General features: G+C 42.4%; 1 protein-coding gene across 4 annotated transcripts in view; it reads left to right on the plus strand.

Moving 5' to 3' along the window:
• BIRC6 (baculoviral IAP repeat containing 6) overlaps positions 1–20,893 on the plus strand; it is a 1,530,571-nt gene that overhangs the window by 458,612 nt on the left and 1,051,066 nt on the right. For all 4 annotated transcript variants that reach the window (XM_033935681.1, XM_033935678.1, XM_033935679.1 and 1 more), the window contains one exon: positions 13,213–13,341. In XM_033935681.1, the coding sequence (XP_033791572.1) occupies positions 13,213–13,341 (129 nt within the window). The remainder of the gene's footprint in view (positions 1–13,212; positions 13,342–20,893) is intronic.

Here is a 20,893-nt window from a genome sequence, read left to right on the forward strand (position 1 = left end):
TGCAGTCTTGGGGTCAACCCCTCATGGACCTGATGGCCACAAGTGTCAACACCAAAACACCCCGCTTCTTCAGTCATCGCAGAGACGGTCAGTACGAGGGTCTGGAAGCTCTGGTTCAACCATGGCCAATGGAGTGGCTGTTGTATGTGTTTCATCTGTGGCATTAGTGGGCAGAGTTCTTCTCCGCATAATTCGTCATTCAGGCCTTGTTCTGGTGGCTCCGGAGTGGTCTCGATGACTGTGGTACGCGGATCTGGTGAGGCATCTGGTGGCGGATCCTGCTCCTCTGCCTCTCTTGGACGACCTTCTAACTCAGAGTCCCATTCCAATGTTTGATCCGGGTCCCTTTTGTCTTATGGCTTGGCTCTTGAAAGGGGTCGCCTAGGTAAGGAGGGGTATTCAGATAAAGTGATGTCAACTCTCTTGGGGTCCGAGAGACTTTCCACCTCTCGGGCTTATGTGAGGATTTGGAGTCTGTTTGAGGAGTGGTGTGATGTGCGTGGAGTGGTCTCTCTTCATGCTTCCCTGCCTAATATTATAGAGTTCTTGCAGGATGGCTTGGATAAGGGACTGGCATGGTCTTCTCTCTAGGTTCAGCTTGCGGCTTTCTCAGCCTTTCATGGGTTGTTGAAAGGTCAGCGTTTGACTGCCATTCCTGATGTGATTCGTTTATTGCGGGTGCCAAATTGCTTGGGCCTCCTGTGCGACCCTCTGTTTTATCTTGGGATCTGAATCTGGTTCTGACTGTTCTAGTGCGCCCTCCTTTTGAACTGTTGGGTGACTGTTTTTTGAAAGACCTTACTCTTAAAGCGGTCTTCTTAGTGCCATTACTTCAGCTAGATGTGTTTCTGAGCTGCAGGCTTTCTCTTGTAGGGCTCCCTTCTTGGAGTTTTCTAGGGAGTGAATTGTCTTGAGGTCTGTTCCTTCCTTTCTGCCATTACGTCAGCTAGATGATTTATTTGGCCTCCTAGCGGGTCCTCATCGGAGGAGGGGGCGCTTCTAAGGCTACTATTGCGCACTGGATCAAGGATACTATTGCTTCCACTTATCGTCTGAAGAAAAAGTCTGTTCCAGAATTTGTCAAGGCTCATTTCACTAGGGGTCAGGCAGCTTCTTGAGCTGAGTCTGCTCTAGTATCTCCAGTGGATATTTGCAAAGCTGCTTTGGTTTGTCCCATTCTTAAGGACTATACCAGTCTACCAAGCAATGCAGAAAGAGAAATTAGTTCTTACCTGCTGATTTTCTTTCTGTTAGCTTGTAGACTGGTATAGTCCCCCACCCTGTCAGTCTTTGTGCTGTGATTGCAGATTTTTGTTTTGCTTGCATGCAGATTTTTTCTGCAGGTTCTAGAATTTTTCTAGGGCCGGGGAGAAATAAGAACAGCGGCTATGGCTCAGCTGGCTTTGCTGTTGAGCTGTGGGGATGTTTTCTATACCAGGTTTAAGTTCTACACATGTTCCAACAGTAGTTTATAAGTATTTGTTGTTTTTTCTGCTCCTGTTCAGAGTGTGTTATACTGTTTTCAGTTGAAGTCTTTCCTAGGTTCTGCTTGGCTATTCGGCAGATTGAGTTGCTAGGCAGATTCTAGGCTGATATACAAGTTTGTGCTGGTAGCAGTGAGGCATATAACCAGTCTACAAGCTCAGAAAGAAAATTAGCAGGTAAGAACCTAATTTCTCCTTCTTCCACACTAAGCACTCAGTTACTTCAAAATATGAGTAGAGCCCTGTCTGAAACTATATTAAGGTTTTTTTTTTTTTTAATATTTAAATGTTTATTGAAAAGAAACTTTCGTATTTAACAGTGCACAGAGGTAACACAATATATGCATTGCTACATACAGCAAAGAATATCCTATACAAACAGCTGTTAGATAACGCAATAGGGAAATCAAGATGTTATCAGTTCCAATAAACAAACTTCCACATCACCCAAGTCCCATCTTAGTACAAGTTCCCCTGTCATTCACAGTCCCCAAATCCCCCCCCCCCATCCCCATTCTTCCGGCAGACAACAAGGCAATGGTCTCTAGAAGGTCCCCTAAAGAGCATCCAATATTTCTCCCAACTTCCTCCAAGTATGAAAGTAAGTGGTATAATTATGACATCTCTTCGCTATGGCTATCTCCATCTTTCCCATAGAGAGTAATCGAGTTACCCATGCAGCTTGAGAGGGAGCTTCCACATTTTTCCAATGGTTAGCAATTAGACATTTCGCTGCTGCTAAGCCCCATCTGAGGAGTTTAGTCTGCCAAGAACGGTCCCTGATGTTATATAATCCTAAAAGACAGCTCTGAGGAGATAGAGCAACACATTCCCCCAGACATCCAGACAGTATGCTAGTCACAACTTTCCAGAAGGATTGAATGAGCCTACAATCCCACCAGATATGCATGAAAGATTCCCCTTGCTGTCCACATCTCCAGCATAGATCAGGCACTCCAGGATACATTCTGTGCAGACGTTCCGGTGTATAATACCACCGTGTTAGCACCTTATATGCATTTTCCTGAACCAATGCACAGGAAGAAGCTTTATATGCCTCCCTGCAAATCGTCTCCCAATCTTTATCAGACATCATTGAATCTAGGTCCCCCTCCCATTTCGTTCGAAAAGAGTAAGTAGTGGGTGAGTGTCCCCTCTTGTAATGGTAGATCACCGACAGAGGTTTAGGAACCTTCTGCAGCAACAACCAAAGATTTTCCAAAGGTTCCTTATCTTGCTGTAACCCAGAACCCCAACCTTGTGCTAAAATAAAATGTCGAATTTGTAGGTATGCAAAACAGTCCCCATCAGGTAAATCATAAAGTTGTTGAAGTATAGGGAATGGAATGGGCCCATCTTTTCCAATGAGGTCACGAAACATTCTTAGTCCCTTTAGAAACCATCGGTGAAAGACCTTATTGTCTCGGCCTGCTGGAAACCGAGGTTCATGTTGTATCCCTGCTAGTGATGAAACCTGAGCCCCATCTCCCATCTGCTTACGCGTTTGACTCCATAATCGTGCCAAATGTTGCACAAAAGGGTTAGACATGCTCTGGACTCACGTACGCTGCGCCCCAGATGACCACATCTTGAATTTCAAAGGTTCCGTGTCACTATAATTCCTTTCTATTTGTACCCCACTTTTATACTCCCCTATTTCCCATTCTAGCACCATTTTCAACTGCGCCGCTTGATAATACCACACCAAATTAGGCAACCCCCTGCCCCCCATCTCCCTAGGGGCCCACAACAAGGATTGGGATAGTCTTGGGGATTTACGATGCCAAATAAAACTACGAATTTCCCTACCCAATCTCCTCAAGTCTCCTAAAGGGACTGGTATTGGCAAAGTCTGAAAGAGGAACAACAACCTGGGAAGTACATTCATTTTTATGATCGCAATCCTACCCCACCATGATATCTACAGCCCATGCCAACGTTGCAAGTCAGCTCGGATAATTCGATAAATAGGCAAGTAATTCTTGTCATATATTCTCTGGAGGTCCGAAGGAATATAAATTCCCAGGTATCTAATCCCTTGCTCCGCCCATCTAAAGGGGAAAGTATCCCGCAAATTATCCACCTCCTGCCGTGTCAGCGTCAAATTCAAGATCTCCGTCTTTGTTAAATTTATTTTAAATCCGGAAACCTTCCCATAAGTATCAAATATCTATAGAATATGAGATATAGAAAGCTCAGGTTGTCCCACATATAGAAGGATGTCATCTGCAAACATCGCTATTCGATGTTCTATCCCCCCACTGACTACCCCAACCAACGATGCATGATGTCTAATAGCTAACGCGAGTGGTTCAAGGGACACCGCAAACAATAAAGGAGAAAGGGGGCATCCCTGCCGAGTTCCCCTGTAGATGGAGAAGAAATCAGTGTATGATTGATTAATCCGTAGGCGTGCCCTCGGTTCCACATATAGAGCCCGAACCCTTTCTCCAAACTTTCCCCCCAGACCCATCCTGTCCATCACATCCCATAAAAACCCCCAAAGAACCCGATCAAATGCTTTCTCAGCATCGACCGAGATCAAGACTGCCCTATCTCGGCTCTCACCCACTTCCCATAGTAAATTAAGAGTTCGTCTGATGTTATCGCTCACCTGTCTCCTCTGTATAAACCCCGCTTGATCTTGATGAATCAGGGTGGGTAATACCTTCCCCAGACGCTGAGCTAAAACCTTGGCCAATATTTTTGCATCTAAATTTAGCAAAGATATGGGTCGATAAGATCCACAAAGTAAGGGGTCCCGTCCCGGTTTGGGCAGTATCACCACCCCTGCTTCCCCCATCATAGGCGGAAACCTACCTCCCCCAGAGATTCCATTAGCTACTCTAGCCAGAAGGGGCCCCAGGTGCGCCGAGAATTGTTTATAATATCGGCTAGTATTCCCATCCAACCCTGGAGATTTACCATTCTTCAACCCGCCAATCACCCCTAGAATCTCAGAAAGTTGTATCGGCTCTCTTAAATATTCCTGATCCGATTCTGGTAACACTGGTATCTGCAGCGAGTCCAAAAATCCAGTCTGCGCTCCCTCCTCTATGGGCCCCGGATGCCCGTATAGTTCCGAATAAAAAATTTTGAATTCTTTTTGAATAGCGGAGTCCGTGACGTGTAATTCCCCCCCTACTTCTCTTATAATTCGGGTTATAGTATTCCGAGCTTGTTTAATCCGTATATATCTAGCAAATTGTGCACTAGCTTTATTACTATGTTCATAGATATTAAGTCGGAATCTCTCTCGCATACGTTCCGTTTCTTCCACTTGAAGTTGGTATAATTCATCCCTTACTCTTTGTAATTGAACCAATGATCGGGTGTCCCTCCTATTCTGATGTTGCATTTCCAACTGAGTTAAACGAGTTCTTAATTGAAGAAAGGCTCGGGCTCTCTGTTTTTTAAATCTAGCAAAGTGGTGTTTCTCATTGGTCTCACTTCTGCCCGAAGAGTCAGTGAGCTACAAGCCTTGGTTGTGGACCCGCCTTTTACAGTATTCCATCATGACAAGGTGGTTCTCCACACACACCCGAAATTCCTTCCGAAGGTTGTCTCAGAATTTCATCTCAACCAATCCATCGTCCTGCCAGTGTTCTTTCCGAAGCCACACTCTCACTCTGGAGAATCTGCTCTTTATACTCTGGACTGTAAGCGTGCTTTGGCTTTCTACCTAGAACGCACCAAACCTCACAAATCTGCTCCTCAACTTTTCATCTTCGATCCGAACAAGTTGGGTCGCCCCGTTTCCAAGCACACTATCTCCAACTGGATGGTGACTTGCATCTCATTCTGCTATGCCAGGCTGGATTGCCCCTTGACAGAAAAATCACAGCCCACAAGATCAGAGCGATGGCAGCTTCTGTAGCCTTCCTCAGATCAACACCGATTGAGGAGATTTGTAAAGCTGCCACTTGGTCCTCGGTTCATACCTTCACCTCACACTATTGTCTGGATACCTTCTCCAGACGGGATGAACAGTTTGGCCAAACAGTACTACAAAATTTATTCTTCTAAGTTGCCAACTCTCCCACCATCCCATTCTGGTTAGCTTGGAGGTCACCCATTAGTGAGAATACCTGCCTGCTTGTCCTGGTATAAAGCAATGTTACTTACCGTAACAGTTGTTATCCAGGGACAGCAGGCAGCTATTCTCACGTCCCACCCACCTCCCCTGGGTTGGCTTCTCTGCTAGCTAGCTGAACTGAGGAGACACACCCGGTGCATCAGGCGGGAAGGCACTCGCGCATGCACGGTGCGGGCGACTCGAATCTTCGAGTTTCTTCAAGCAAGACTGCTTGTGAGCGTTCGCATCGGGGCTCCTTTGGATCACGTCACCCACTAGTGAGAATAGCTGCCTGCTGTCCCTGGATAACAACTGTTACGGTAAGTAACATTGCTTTTTCTACTCACCATGTTAGTGGTTGATGTATCCAGGGTCCGGTGTAACATCCACAAAAAATAGAACGCTTGCTGGTCTTGTCACAGCTTATTTTTTATACACTTACAACCCTCTATAGAAGTTATCCATTCACAAAGGCTTTATTGTATGTCTAAGGCTTCTGCTAGATCTTGTTTGTCTTGGTTAGTCATTTTTAGATATCAAAATGATCCCTATGTGCCTAGAGCCTAGTTCCTTATAACCTGTCACACCTTCTATTGTTTTAGTTTGGGCTGATAATTCACGTGGCTAGCCATTCCTAAAACACACCACATATTTGTAATTTTAAAATATCTCTATTTACAACAATAAATGTTTAAACTTTTATACAAACAAACAAGCAGTTACATACTGTATTTCCCACAATCCCAAGAATAAAAACATGTTTTAAAAAACAGTTACATACTGTATTTCCCACAATCCCAAGAATAAAACTATGTTTTAAAAGCATTTCTTTTGAAGAATGATTTATAATCGGTGTCACAGATTAAATCATTTACAATCTCTACAGATTCACCATCTCTCATGAAATTGACCAATCTATTGAGTAGTCGTGGCCCATTTATAGAGGTCTTAACTTTTCTGATTAAATCAATGAGTATATTAATGCTTTCATTACAAAGCATCAGTATTTTCATTTTATAGCCTACAAAAGTGACTACATTTACCACACGTTCCAGGCACAGCATGTCACAAGTTTTCCTGATTTTCTGTTGTATATCTTTTTGCTCCCATATCAAGCAATCGTGGTGTTTTTGCCCCCCAGCTCGTATTAAGCAGGCTCCACAATCTTCATCCTTCACGCCTTGCAGACATTTATTTAGAATGCAGTATACAGCTACTTTTATAACTGATTTTAAGTTCTGTTGGTGTATTGGAAAGGCCTATTCCGGTCCACAAACCATAATCACAAGAATCTTCAGATCTTAATTTTAGTTTACGTTTACTCACTGCCGGTTCTCTTTGAAACGAGCAGAAAAAACATAAACAGGATAGATTTATCATCGGTACACCTTGTCCACAGGTTTCTGTGATTGTGAAGATCTGCCGCTTCCCTACAAATAAAACCATACAGAAATAAATTTTCCTTTTTAAAACACACGAACACATCCAGCTTCATAAACCCTTCAACACCGACCCCCCCCCCCCCCCGGCAATGAAAAGTGTCTCTCTCTCTCTCGCTTTCTCTCTCTCTATTACCGTGGAAGATCCTGGATTTTCCAACATTTCTGTCGCTTCGGTGTCGGCTTCATAAAATTCAATATCCAAATTATTATCCTCTGGTAGTTCATAGCCTGCATCTTCATTTTCTGTGTCTGAATAATAGCTTTTGAGCGTCTGGAAACTCTTGTATTTCAGAATCTGTTAATTCGTGCGTATGCTCCCCGGTATCTGACGTCGCGTCAATTGGTTTTTCAGCCGGTGGGTAACCCTCTTTCTCTGCATTACAGTCTTTAAGAAAGTTACAAGACCTCTTTGGTAGGCCTTTTTTCAGTTACCTGTGTGTTAAAGGGGTCCATGTTTTCTTTGTCTGATTTGTACAGTTTTTCTGTCATCGGGTAATCCTCTTTTTCTACATCACGATCTTTAAGAAAGTAACTCAATCTATGAGCCTTTGTGGCAGTCATTTTGTTTGAAAGCTTGAGAACCTTTATTTATGTTGCTAATAGCTGTGAGAACTTTTATTTCTGATGTTAACAGCTGTTAAAGATCTAAGACACACGTCACTATGACAACACCAGGGGGCCGGGACATGTTCAGACAGGTTTAAACACACCTCCCCCTCTCCCCTTGGCTTTATCAGGGGGGCTGCAAGAAGGATGAACCAATGATCTGTAAAATACCACCACATTTTGGATTTTAAAGTCCTGTTAAATCTTTCCACTATAGTTGCTTTAACATCATTATGGGTCACAAAATGGCTAACACCTTTTTGTTTTAATAAATTCTTCAGATATTTATTTAAAAATTCTTTACCTTGTCTGTTTGAAGTTTTTCAGGTGTACGAATTAAATATTGTTTCAAAGGCTTTGGTAACTTCGTGACCAGTTTTTGTTTTTAAACTCACGACCCAAGAATATTTTGAGAGGATATCTATTATCGTTAAGATGTATTTGTAACCGTTGTTATAACGAGCAAAGGCTGACATGTCGACTAAGTCACTTTGCCACTGGCTTGTCAACTTCTGACACCATTGTTTTATTTCTTTTAAAATGGATTCTAGCCAGTCTGTGTAAATTGTATGCGTTTTGACCGGTGACCCAGTCTACTACGTCTTTTCTCCAGACTGTAATATTGCTCTTTTTAGCCGCTTGAAGAGGGGTTAATGCCTCCATAGCTTCCTGCCGCATAATAAATCATAATAAATTTGCTTCAATAAAGATTCTTTCATGTTCCATTCAGCTCTGTCAACATAGCTCTAAATAAAAAAAATAGGTCTTTAAAACTCTGCCTTTTAACAGACCTTGTTAGGTGACAGTTGTTTTTTTTTTTTTTTCAGATTGTTAAAGACAACACCAGGGGACCGGGATATGTTCAGACAGGTTTAAACACACTTCCCCCTCTCCCCCTTGGCTTTATCAGGGGGGCTGCAAGGGACTTATCAGCTGTCAGTATGACAACTGGAGAGTTGCCCATCCCCACAACCATTAACTAAAGTTTCGTACTGTCTATTAAAAAAAAAACAGGACAGAAAAAAAATGCAGTTTTGTCTAAGCTGTTTCTGCACTGCTCTTAAAACCTGGCATCTGTTTTAAAAACAGGAAAAAAAACAAAAACAGCTGTAAATGTCTTTTGTTTTGTGATCTGCCTGTGCATTGCTTTATCCATGAGCTCTTAAAACCTGTCTTAACTAAAATGTTAAAAGAAAGACACTTCTTTTTCTGGTCACATCATTTCCGGGGGTTTTGACTGTCTGTTTCCGGTAACATCATCAGAAAATGCATTTCCCTCTCATCAGAAAAGCGCATTTCCGGCTCTTCATTTACCCTATTTCCGCCTACGTGGTCAGAAAAGTGCATTTCCGGCGCTTCATTTACCCTATTTCCACCTACGTCATCAGAATGTAAATTTCTGAGAGTGCAGGGCACTCCCATTTCCAGTGATGTAATCAGAAAGCGTATTTCCGGGGTCAAACGCCTCCCATTTCCAGTGATGTCATCAGAAAGTGCATTTCCGGTGGCATGGGGGTGGGGCATGGGCAGGGCCACCAACATTCATTCCTATGGGGGCGGGGGATGGACAGTGCTATCACCATTCATTCCTATGGGTGGAGAGTGGGCGTGGTATGGGTGGGAGGGGATGTGGTGTGGAAGGGGCCTGGGCGTGGCTATGGGAAAAGTGGGTGTGTGGTGGGCAGGGTTTGGGTAAAAGTAGGTGGGGTTTGGGCGGAGAGTGGGCATGGTATGGGCGGAGAGTGGGCGGGGCTTAACCCGGAAATGACCACTGATAGGTCGATCCTTATCTCTGACAGCTATCAATCATTTTGACATGAGGTTTACCCATTATAGGCCAGATGATGCAAAGACCCTTTCAGGGATCGCGTCAGTGGGGGCAGGAGATAGCAAATCTTGGGTTCTTGCCTCTCACCAGCCGCGAAAAAAGCACAGTAATGCCAGGCCAGAGATCGATCTCCAAATAGGGAGCAGGCAGGCAGTCGGCCTTTTGTTCAGTCTAGTCTCAGATTGGCATGGACTGCTGGGTTCTAGACATCAGGCAGGGATACAAAATAGAGTTCTGTGCCCTCTTGCTGGACCGCTTTGTAAAGCCTCCAGCTGGCTGACCAGAAAAAGCCCTCAAAGTTCAGGCTACGGTGAAAAGCTTCTGGCTCTTTAGGCCATAGAGCCTGTTCTGGACAAAGACTTCGGCTCGGGCAGATACTCCATATACTTCATTGTGCTAAAGAAAGTCTCAGACGACTGCAGACTGATTCTGGACCGCATGTTGGTTAATGTGGCTCTGAAGATACTGCAGTTCTGTATGGAGATGATTCGGTCAGTCATAGTGGCAGTGGTTCCAGGAGAATTTCTTGCCTCCCTTGATCTGATAGAGGCCTATCTTCACCTTCCCATTTTCCTGGCTTACATGAAGTACTTGAGGTTTCATGTGCTGGAGCAGCATTTTGGTTCTCCATGTTCTCCTTCGGCCTGGCTACAGAACCTTGCATTTTTATCAAGGTGATGGTGGTTGTAGAAGTGCAACTTCACAAAGCTCAGAATCAGGTGCACCCATATTTGGACGATTGGCTTATGAGAGTTCTTCCCAAGGAGGATGGTGAGCTGGCAATTTTGAGAGTGGTGTAACTCCACCAAAGCATGGGCAGGATTGTCAACTTCAAGAAGAGTCAGCTGGAACCGACTCAGTGTTCGACATGGCCTTGAGCTAAGTGTTTCATGCAGAGCCATGCAGACTGAAGCTCCAGAAGCAGATTTTGAAGCTACTCCTGAGACCGGCTCCCACAGCATGGCATTATCTGCAGGTCCTGGGGTTGATGCAGTGATCATAGAAGTGTTTCCTTGGGCCAGAACACACGAGACCTCTCCAAGATTCTCTTATCTCTTGTTGGTCCCCTCATTCGGACTTGCTACAACAGCTGCTCCCCTGGCTATCTACTGTGATGAACAACCTGTTGCGGTGACTGAGGTCTGCTGTCCTTTCCAGGGGCTTGCCTCTTTCCATCCCCTCCTGGGAGATACTATTGACCAATGCCAGCCTTTACAGTTTTTGAGGGGATGGGTCATTGCAGCAGACACCCAGTCCAGGGGTGGTCTGTAAATGGCCTGGAACTCAGCCATTCAATTAGTGCTTCAGGCACTGGAGTAGTCTCTTGAGGGTAAGGCAGTCAGTCTTCTCAGACAATGTGACAGTGGTAGCATATGTCAATAACCAAGGAGTTATAAGAAACGTCCCATTGTGTCTAAAAATTCAACTTTTCTTCCGGTGGGCAGAGGCTCTCTTGAATGCACGTGGTAGGAGAGAAAAATGTGCAGACCAACTTTCTCAATCAGTAGTCTCTTGGCCCGTGGGAATAGTCTCTGTCTCTAGAGGTGTTCAGTACCATAATTTGGCGGTGAGGGCCTGAATAGATGGATATGGCCTCAGCGGTGAACTCCAAGATGCCTAATTTTTTTTTTTTCCAACCAGAAATCCGATCTCCTAAACGAGGGGTTGGGATGCATTAGTCCAACTGTGGCTGGAGAATGAGCTCTTGTATGTGTTTACCCCATGGCCCATGCTACCATCCTGGTTTTGTAGTCTTAGTGGCGCCTGATTGGCCTCACAGATCATGGTATACGGACCTATTTTATTTCAAGAGGGTTGAAGACCTCAAACTCCCAGTCCAAGTAGATCTTCTCTCTCAGAGACCAGTTCCTATCCAGAATCCGGAACACTTTGGGCTTATGATATTGCTGTTGTGCGGGCGGCCTCGACAAGCAAGGGTTTTTTGGATATGGTCATTACCAAGTTGCTCAGAGCAAAGAAGCCTGGAAGTCCTTTCAGTGCTGATTTGCGGTGAAGGATGTAGAGCTGATTTGCGATGAAGGATGTAGAGACTACCAATTTTGGTAGTCATGAACTTTTTGCAGCAGGGACTTTAGAAGGGGCTCTCGGTAGGTTTTCTGAAAGTGCAGGTAGCTTGATGGGAGAGAGGCTCCTTGGCCTCTCACTCTGATGTTGCCCACTTCATTAAAGGGCCTCTGCGGTTGTGCCCTCTGGGACATTCACTTTTCCCTTCCTGGAACCTTAACATTGTGTTGCTAGGTCTCAGTACTGCTCTATTTAAGCCCTCATTGGAGGCTTCCCTCTTGGATCTTACAGTCAAAACAGTGTTCTGGTCAATTACGTCGGTGAGATGGGTTTGAGTTGCAAGCTCTTTCTTGCAGGGAGCCATTACTTAGGTTCATGGAAGCAGCTCTTTCTTACCAAAGGTAGTCTTAGCTTTTCACATTAATCAGGAAGTGCGTTTGCCTGCTTTTCACCCTACAGTGCCTAAAAAAGGATAAAGTGTTTCATTTGCTGGATGTCTAGTGAGTCCTTCTTCAGTACCTTGAAGTTGCTAATGAGTTTTGCCTTTCGGATTACCTTTTTGTTTTTACCAGTCGGGCCATCTAAAGCCTCAATTTCCAGATGGATTAAAGATGGCCATGTTTTCTGTGTAAGTGGAGTGTGATAAACAACCACTAGTTGCATTGGAAGCTTACAGCACTAGAGGAGTTGCTGTCTCATGGGCAGAGACTAGGACTGTCTCACCTGAATAGATTCATAGAGCGGCTACATGGTCTATCCTACATACCTTCACCAGGTTCTAAAGGGTGGACATAGTAGCTGGGGAAGACGCCACTTTCGTGGCCTCTGTTTTAAAGGCATGCGCAACGGGCCTGCCCTGAACTCTGGGGACTGCTTTGGTATGACCCTAGCATTTAGGACCACTAGACTCATTGCACTAGAAAGAAAGATTAGGTTCTGACCTTGGTAGTCTTCTTTCTTGTAGATGTGTCTAGTGGTTCTGAAGTCCTGCCCTATGTGTGGGCATTACCTACCTTCTGCCTTGGGATCAATCTGGATTTGATTAATTCTTGTCTCTCAAAGGAACTGAGAGGAAGAAAAAAAGCAAGATGATGCATAGCTAATTCATCATGACCATGCAGTCTAGTTTCAGTCTTTGCTTGTCAGAAGGTCATGCGAGTAGCTACGAATTCTATACATGATTGGTGCAAGTTTCACAAGTTTGGATATTATATTATTTCCTTTGCTTGTTACTGAGCAGAACAAAATCGTAGTGTCAGGGATTTTCCCCATTTCCCCCCTTCCTGTTATGTCTTATTACAGTGCTACTTGATTGCTTTAGTACAAACTGAGGGAATAGGAGCAGCTATGGGAACTTGCTAGTTCAGATACAAGACCCTAGTCTTCAACACCACTAGACACATCTACAAGAAAGAAGATTACCGAGGTAAAAAGCTAATCTTTCTTTGAAGTCATGGTTGGTGAGGTTGGGGGAGTAATTTGCATAGTGTGACAGTTAACATTCTTGTCTGTATTACTGGACTAACTGGATCAGTTATTTTGGTCGTTACTTGCTGTCATCTACATACTTTATATTTAGGAAGGGCATCAAGCAAATATCCTTTTGCTTAAGGCATTTTTCTTTGAAGTATCTTCTGTATAATTTAATTCATATTGTATGATTTTTTTTTTCTTTTCCTTTGTAAGATCAGTATTTTCAGTAATATTTTATAGAGACATATTACTAATGTTACTATTGATTTTCTTCTCCAGAAGCACCTGTAGATCGTCAGATCTCCTTTCCTTTGTCTCCAGCTTATAATGTTGAACTAGAAAGAAATGGAAAACCTGCACTTGTTTTGAATGAAGAAATGTCAAATATGGATGTGGAAGATGTGCAATGTGAGTAAATCTTAGTAAATGAAGTTCTAGGTCAATGTGTCCTAATAGTCCTGAACAGTAAGGTTTTGTTCCTGAACTCATAAGTTCATGCATAAGTGTGTCGCAGGTCTTTCGACCCCACCTCCTTCCCAGAGGGCTGTGCCATGCTCCCTCAGTTTTCCCTTCTGAAAGCAAGTTGCAAAGATGACTTTCTGATCTGCTCTGTAGTTATTTTACTATTTTGGGGTTTTACAAATCTGAAGTTCAAGGCTTTAATGCCCAGAGGTTCCTATTTGGTGGGAGAAAACCTGAGAGAAGATGCAGACTCGCACAGTGGTAGTCTGCTGTTAGCAGCCTTCAAAGATACCTATTTAGCCAGCTCCCTTTAATATTTTTGGAACTCGGGGTCTGTTTCCCAATAGCTTGCTCACATCCTTGATTTTTCAGATCTTGAGTGCAGGCTGTTTTGCCCCATGACCAGTTGTTTGGGATTTATCGGAGCTGGCTTCATTCCTCCCCCCCCTATCGTGATACAAGGAGTTTAGGGGGTTGAGTCTTAGTCTGATATTGGTCCGACTGCAGCCAAAAGACCACACTTTTTGTATAGAATTTGAGGCATAGTCTTCTCCAGCTTCAGGCTCTGAGCTGAAAGAGGCAGGCTCTATATGCCACTGTAAGTAAAGTTATTGCAACCTATGGAAAAAATTGAGGGGGGGAGTCTGAATCTTTTGGTTTGGGAGGTTTCAGGGTCTAGGAATTGGGTCCCTCACCTCCAGAAACCATTTTTTTTTTTTTTTTAAACAATTTTTTTTTACTTTTAGCTTTTCTTCACAGGGCTGTTTTTGGCACCAAGATTGCTGCTGCAGTTATCTTGGGATTTCACAGTTTTTAAAAAAAAAATTTTATAAGCCTCTATTTGCCTCAAAACCCCTCAATTTTGCTTAAAATTAACAATGATGGACTATTAAGGCCTTTCTACTCCTATATCATGCCAGATTTGTTCTGGATGGCCAGTCGAGGAGCATCTGTGTACACCATTATGCAGAGTACACGAGGGTGGGTCGAGAGCATTCTGCTCAGCCACCTCTGAGTCCTCTATAGCTGGGGTTCCACAGGAGGCTCATTTTCAGGAATGAGACCCCTTCTAGAGCTGAAATACAGAAGTATATTCGCTGTGGAGCCCAAGAGCAGGGAGAGTGAGTCTCTCCAAGGGTCCTGTGACCTGTCATGCTAGAGGTTCACTCTGGATTTTGTGAGTCTGATGTGGACATGCTTATTTTAATTGTCAGGGTCAGCCCACATCTTCTGCAGACAAGTCTAGGGCTGAGCATTCTGGGGACTTCCCTCAGGTGGCTTCCTGATCGGAGGCAAACCTACCATTGGACTCTAATGTCCAGTCTGTCAAAGACTGTGATGATTTGGGTTCTGGATCCATGCTTTTATTATCCCATGAAGTTCCTTCTCTCCTGGAAGATTCTGGCTTGCAGCATGAGGCCGCTGAGTAGGAGGCGGGGGTCACCCTGGACCAAGCAGAGTTTGTCGCCTATTTAAAGCAACAGTGCTTCCTGGTCTTATTTCTGATGCACTGTGGGTATTCAAACTGAAATTCCTGCAAGTCTCCACTTTTCTGCTCAGTTCTTTTCCTCACATCCAGGCATTACAGAGCTAATCATGGATTACTTGGAGCCCAGTAGCTCTTAAGTTCCAGCAGATGTTTGATCAACCTAAGATAGTTTCGCTGTTAGCCTAAGTTACCAAGCAGACCTCATTACCCAGTGAAGGGATATGATCATGTAACACCACTCCTCAAAGAGGCTCATTGGCTCCCTGTCAATTACAGAATTACTTATAAATTATGTTTAATTATCTTTAAGACTCTGATCAACAAAACCCCAGCATTTTTATATCGATTTCTTGTTCCTTATTCTACAAAAAGAATATTACGTTCTAGCGAACAAAATCTGCTATCTGTCCCTTCGTTAAAAATTATCAATACAAGGAGACAATTTATTTTTTCTTGTACTGCACCACAGACATGGAACGCTCTTCCTATTTTCTTACGAGAGGAAAAAGAACTTGGAAAATTTAAAACTGAACTTAAAACCTTCCTTTTTAAAGATGCTTTTACATTATAATTTTAGTTTTAGTATTATGTTTTCTATATGAAACCTGTGTTAATTATTTCCTTTTGTGTTTCCCATCAATGTTTCTTCTTTACTTTATGAATTGTAGTTCATCCCTTCTTTCCCGTTTATCAATGTTAATAATCATGAGTTCTTACCCATTATTTAATAATTGTATGTACTGTATTGTTTGTTTTTGTTTTTTATATTTACTAATTGTTAAATTTAAAGTGTACATCGCTTAGAATATTTGATTAAGCGATTTATCAAGTCATCTAATAAACTTGAAACTTGAAACTTGACACCCAGGATCATAAGGTGCATGTGGTCCTTAAGAGGCAATTTGAAGTCATAAGAACATAAGAATAGCCTTACTGGGTCAGACCAACGAACCATCAAGCCCTTTATCCTGTTCTCATGGTGATCAATCCAAGTCACTAGTACCTGGCCAAAACCCAAGGAGTAATAATGGTCCATGCTACCGATCTAGGGCAAGCAGACTATGGACATTTCCTCCAGGAAATTGTCCAAAACCCTTCTTAACCTTTTCCTATCGTATGTCCCGGATGACGGGACATTCCAAAAAATGACATAGACTAATAAAGAGCCAGGAACATAAAATGTTTGAATTTACAGACTTATGACTTACATTATGTTTACAATAGCCTAAATGATAACGGTGAATAATACAAAACTTTGCTAAAATAATTATGATTGGAACCAGCGTAATGTAAAATTTATTACAATAAGAAAAGGTTAAAAGCAGCTACACTATCCTCTTACCAGAACCTCTGACAATGTGTTCCAGAGCTTAACTATTCTCTGAGTTTTTTTCCTCCTATTGATTTTAAAACTATTTCCTTGTAACTTTGAGTGTACCGTAGTCTTTGTAATTTTTGATGGAGTGAAAGATCAATCCACTTGTACCCGTTCTACACCACTCAGGATTTTATAGACTTCAATCATATCTTCCTTCAGCCATCTCTTTTCCAAGCTGAAGAGCCCTAATCTTTTTAGTCTTAACTCATACAAGAGGAGTTCCATCCTCTTTATCATCTTGGTCGCTCTTCTTTGAACCTTTTCTAGTGCCGCTATATCTTTCTTGAGATAAGGAGACCAGAACTGAATGCAATACTCCAGGTGAGGTCGCACCATGGAGCAATACAGAGGCATTATAACATTCTTAGTCTTGTTAACCATCCCTTTTTTTAAAAATAATTCCTAGCATCTTGTTTGCTTTTTTGGCTGTTGCCGCACATTGGGCGGAGGTTTTCATCATATTGTTTACAATGACACCCAGATCCCGGCTATGGGTAGGAGATTCGGCCTTGAAGGCCATACTTAGCATGCTGTAGGGCTGGTCTCGGTTGGAGTGCTGGTTTTTGACCAAAGGGCTGCTGCGTGAGCGGACTGCTGGGCATGATGGACCACTGGTCTGACCCAGCAGCGGCAATTCTTATGTTTTTATGTTTCAAAAGATAGATGCTTTTTGGTAAGGGCCTTGATGATCTTATGGCCAATGTATAAGATTTGTCGCCCAAAATTCTTACCGGAGTTTGGGGCTCCGGGTGAGGAAATTTTGAAGGGTGTCGAAGATTTTGCTTGTACTTAGTCAATTATGCCCCAAACTTTTGGCTCTCACCCATTCGCAGCCTCCAGGAAAACACAGTGATGCCAGATAGTAACCACACCTCCCCAGATAGGGGTAAGGCTGTTTGTGTACATGGAAGTTTTATTGTTAGTATGCTCTGTTAATTTTATCCTGGAAATCATTTGAGAGGGTTAGAAGATCAAGTTTTCTCATCCTTTCTTGGACAGTTTCGTAGATTCATCAGCCCGCCAGCCAGAAAAGGTGATACAGAATGCGATCAGCAGTAAAAATGCTCTTAGATATTGTGCCATAGAGCCCATACTGGATGAAGACATAGGCTTGGGCAGATACTCCATTTACTTCATAGTGCCCAAGAAAGGCTCCGACGATTGGAGATCAATCCTGCATCTCAAGTCTGTCAATACAGTGCTGAAAGTACCTCATTTCCACATGGAGATCATTCGTTCGGTCATTGCAGTAGTGGCGCTGGGGAAATTCCTAGCATCCCTAGATTTGACCACGGCCTACCTTCATATTCCCATTTTTCCGGCCAGAGGAAGTGCTTAAGATTTCATGTCCTGAAACATCATTCTTAGTTTACTGCACTGCCCATTTGGACTGGCCATGGTACCACTCATCTTTACCAAGGTGATGGTAGTAGTTGTCATTAATCTCTGTAAAGCAGGGATTCACTTGTACCTGTACTTGGACTGTCTGTTCAGAGCCCTGTCCAAAGAGGAAGGAGAGAAAGTGGTGACGTGGGTGGTCCATCTTTTGGAGGACCTGTTATGGATAGTTTCAAGAAGAGCCATTTAGTTCCAACCCCAACACCTTGAATACCTGGGAGTTTGGTTCAACACGGCAGTGGATCATGTTTTTCTGCCAGAGCTGCACATATATCTACTCCTAAAGCAAATAACAGACCTTCTAGTGAGGCTGGCTCCTACTGCATGACATTATCTTCAGGTTCTGGAGTCAATGGCGGCAACCATAGAGGTGGTAACATGGGTAAAGGCTCATATATGTCCCCTATAGAACTCCCTTCAGTCCCGTTGGCCACCTCAGTTGGCCTCGCTCCAGCAGTCACTTCTGTGGCAGACAGAGGCAAGGAGCAACTTATGGTGATGGCTTCAGCTGGCCTCTCTCTTGAAGGGCATGCAGCTCCACATGGACTTTTCAATAATTCTAATGTCAGGATGCCAGCCTTTATGGCTGTGGCGAGCATTGCAATGGGCATTTGGTTCAGAGCCATTGGTCTCTTTCTGAGAAAATGGTCCATCAATCACCTGGAGCTGCGAGCCATTCACTTAATATTGGAGAAGATGGCAAATTCTATGGAAGATTAGGCAATCAGAATCTCTTCAAACAATGCTACAGTGGTAGCTGATGTTGACCAACGAGGTGGCACCAAGACTGCTCAGTTGTGGCTAGAGGCTCATCTCATGTTCTGATGGGTGGAAGACCACCTGCAGGCGATCTCTGCAGCTCTTGAAGCAGAAATGGAGAATTTCCAAGAATGTGCCAGCTGGCAGACTCTGAATCCAGGGGAGTGGTTTTTGACTTGAAGTAAAAGGCTGCTTACTTTACTTCACTGGGGATCCGTCGTGAAGGAAAAGAAATCCCAAAATAAAAATAAAGCCCACAAAATTACATTGTATATTCTAAAGCAAATAACTTTTTATTCAAGTAACAAGTACTATAGCAGCATTTGTCAAATCAGAAATATATCAGTTTGGACATATACAACGGAGAGAAAGTGCCAGCATATTTCTGTAAGTATGGCGCAACTTCTCTTAAAAAAACTCTGCCAGAGCATGGCTGAGAATATGTATCCAATGATATCCAAAATCTCAGCTTTATTAATATATCTTCTTTAAAACATTTTTTCTTTTTTCTTTAATACATTCATATAGTGTGCCATCAAAATAATCATTCAAACGTGAGTATCAAACTACAGTGGTTAATGGGTAGACTTTATAATCTTCATTACCGTATTATCAATCTTCTATAATACGGTAATGAAGATTATAAAGTCTACCCCTTAACCACTGTAGTTTGATACTCACGTTTGAATGATTATTTTGATGGAACACTATATGAATGTATTAAAGAAAAAAAGAAAAAATGTTTTAAAGAAGATATATTAATAAAGCTGAGATTTTGGATATCATTGAAGAAGTTCATCCAGCTATTTTGTTAATATCTCCCACATATTGTGACATAATGAGAATATGTATCACCATATTGGATAAGACCAACTGCCTATCTAACTTTCTCCTAGTCCATGCCTCCATTCTTCCCTGGGGGGCCCTGGACAGGCATAGTTTCTAAAACTTTCTTCTTGAAGTTTCCAAAATGATGATCTTGTCAGTAATTTGTTACCAACTGGGTATGTTACCAATTTATTTTCAAGGGTCCTTTTACAAAAATTAAATGTTAAACTGGCAAAATTTATTTGGCTAGGGGAAAAAAACAAGAATTGCTTTAGTATCTCTATAAAAACCAATTACGGAGGGTGGGATAAATTTTCCTAATTTTTATAGGTATCATCAAGCCTATATAATGTGTCAAGGTATGTATTGGATCCTCCCTGAGTTCTTGGAACATTTGCCAGACTGGCTATATCTTGAGTGGAAAATCATGTCCCCAATGAGATTGTCTCGTATATTAAATATTAAAATACCTAGTTACGCTAAGGACAATATGATTTTATTGGACACGTGGAAAACAATTAAATTTATTGATAAATTAACAGATGTTGCCGTAATGAAGTCTACTTTGCAGTCCTTATGGTTAAACTCTAAGATTTAAATAGGCGGTGCTGGAATCGCTTGGAAGAATTGGATGCAGGCAGGTATTTGGACATTAGATGATGTTATGTCTAATGGAAACCTGCTTGATTTTTCACAATTGCAACAGTCATTTGGAATTTTAAAATCTCAACAATATAGGTGGTTGCAGTTGAAGGAGGCTATTCAGAGTGGGTTCTCTGAATGGAAAAATTGAAAAACTTACTTTAGCCTGCAAATCCTTCGCTACCAAACTGATCTAGTAGGACATCAGGCTGCCCAGTGGTACAAATTGATTTCTGGATTTTTGAATAAAAAGCCAAAAAATAGTCTTAGAGACATAAACAGTATATTTCTGTGTCTCGTTGGCCACGAATTTGGACTTGGAGATTGAAATGTACAGTGCTAGCATCTATGAGACAATCATGGTTATTTTTGTTACATAGAATTTTCTGGACCCCAGTTCGATTAAATAAAATAGATAGTTCTAAGTCTAATAGATACTGGCATTGTCATATTGATATAGGGACTTTGGATCATCTGCTATATTTTTGTCCGTTTATATTTTGAAAATCAATCTGGGGACAAATAAATCTAGTTTTGGATTCAAGCGTTCCACTATCATATGAGGCTATAATTTGTGGAATAATTTTACATGTGAAACCCACTCTAGATAAATATAAGAGTCGTCTATTTATGATCATGATAGGTGTAGCCATGCAATTGATCACGAGTAACTGGAAGAATCATGATAGAATAAGTTACACTTTTTGGTGGGTGAACGTATGCATTACGTACAGATATGAAAGAATTAATGCAGAGTGTAGGGGACTTAGTGGTGTATTTAATAAAGTTTGGAGTCCATTGACTAAACTTGTGAAATTATAATAATGTACTTATCTTATCTTTCCATTTGTTCATGTACCTTTATACATCCATGGGGGGTGGGTGGGAGGGAGGGGAATAAATATTGAAGATGACATTTGGATAACTTTATTCTTCATTTATACTATATATTATGTTATGTTACTATTAGAACATAAGAAGTTGCCTCCGCTGAGGCAGACCAG

The sequence above is a fragment of the Geotrypetes seraphini genome, chromosome 3, assembly GCF_902459505.1.
Source record: "Geotrypetes seraphini chromosome 3, aGeoSer1.1, whole genome shotgun sequence".
NCBI classification, from domain to species: Eukaryota; Metazoa; Chordata; class Amphibia; order Gymnophiona; family Dermophiidae; genus Geotrypetes; species Geotrypetes seraphini.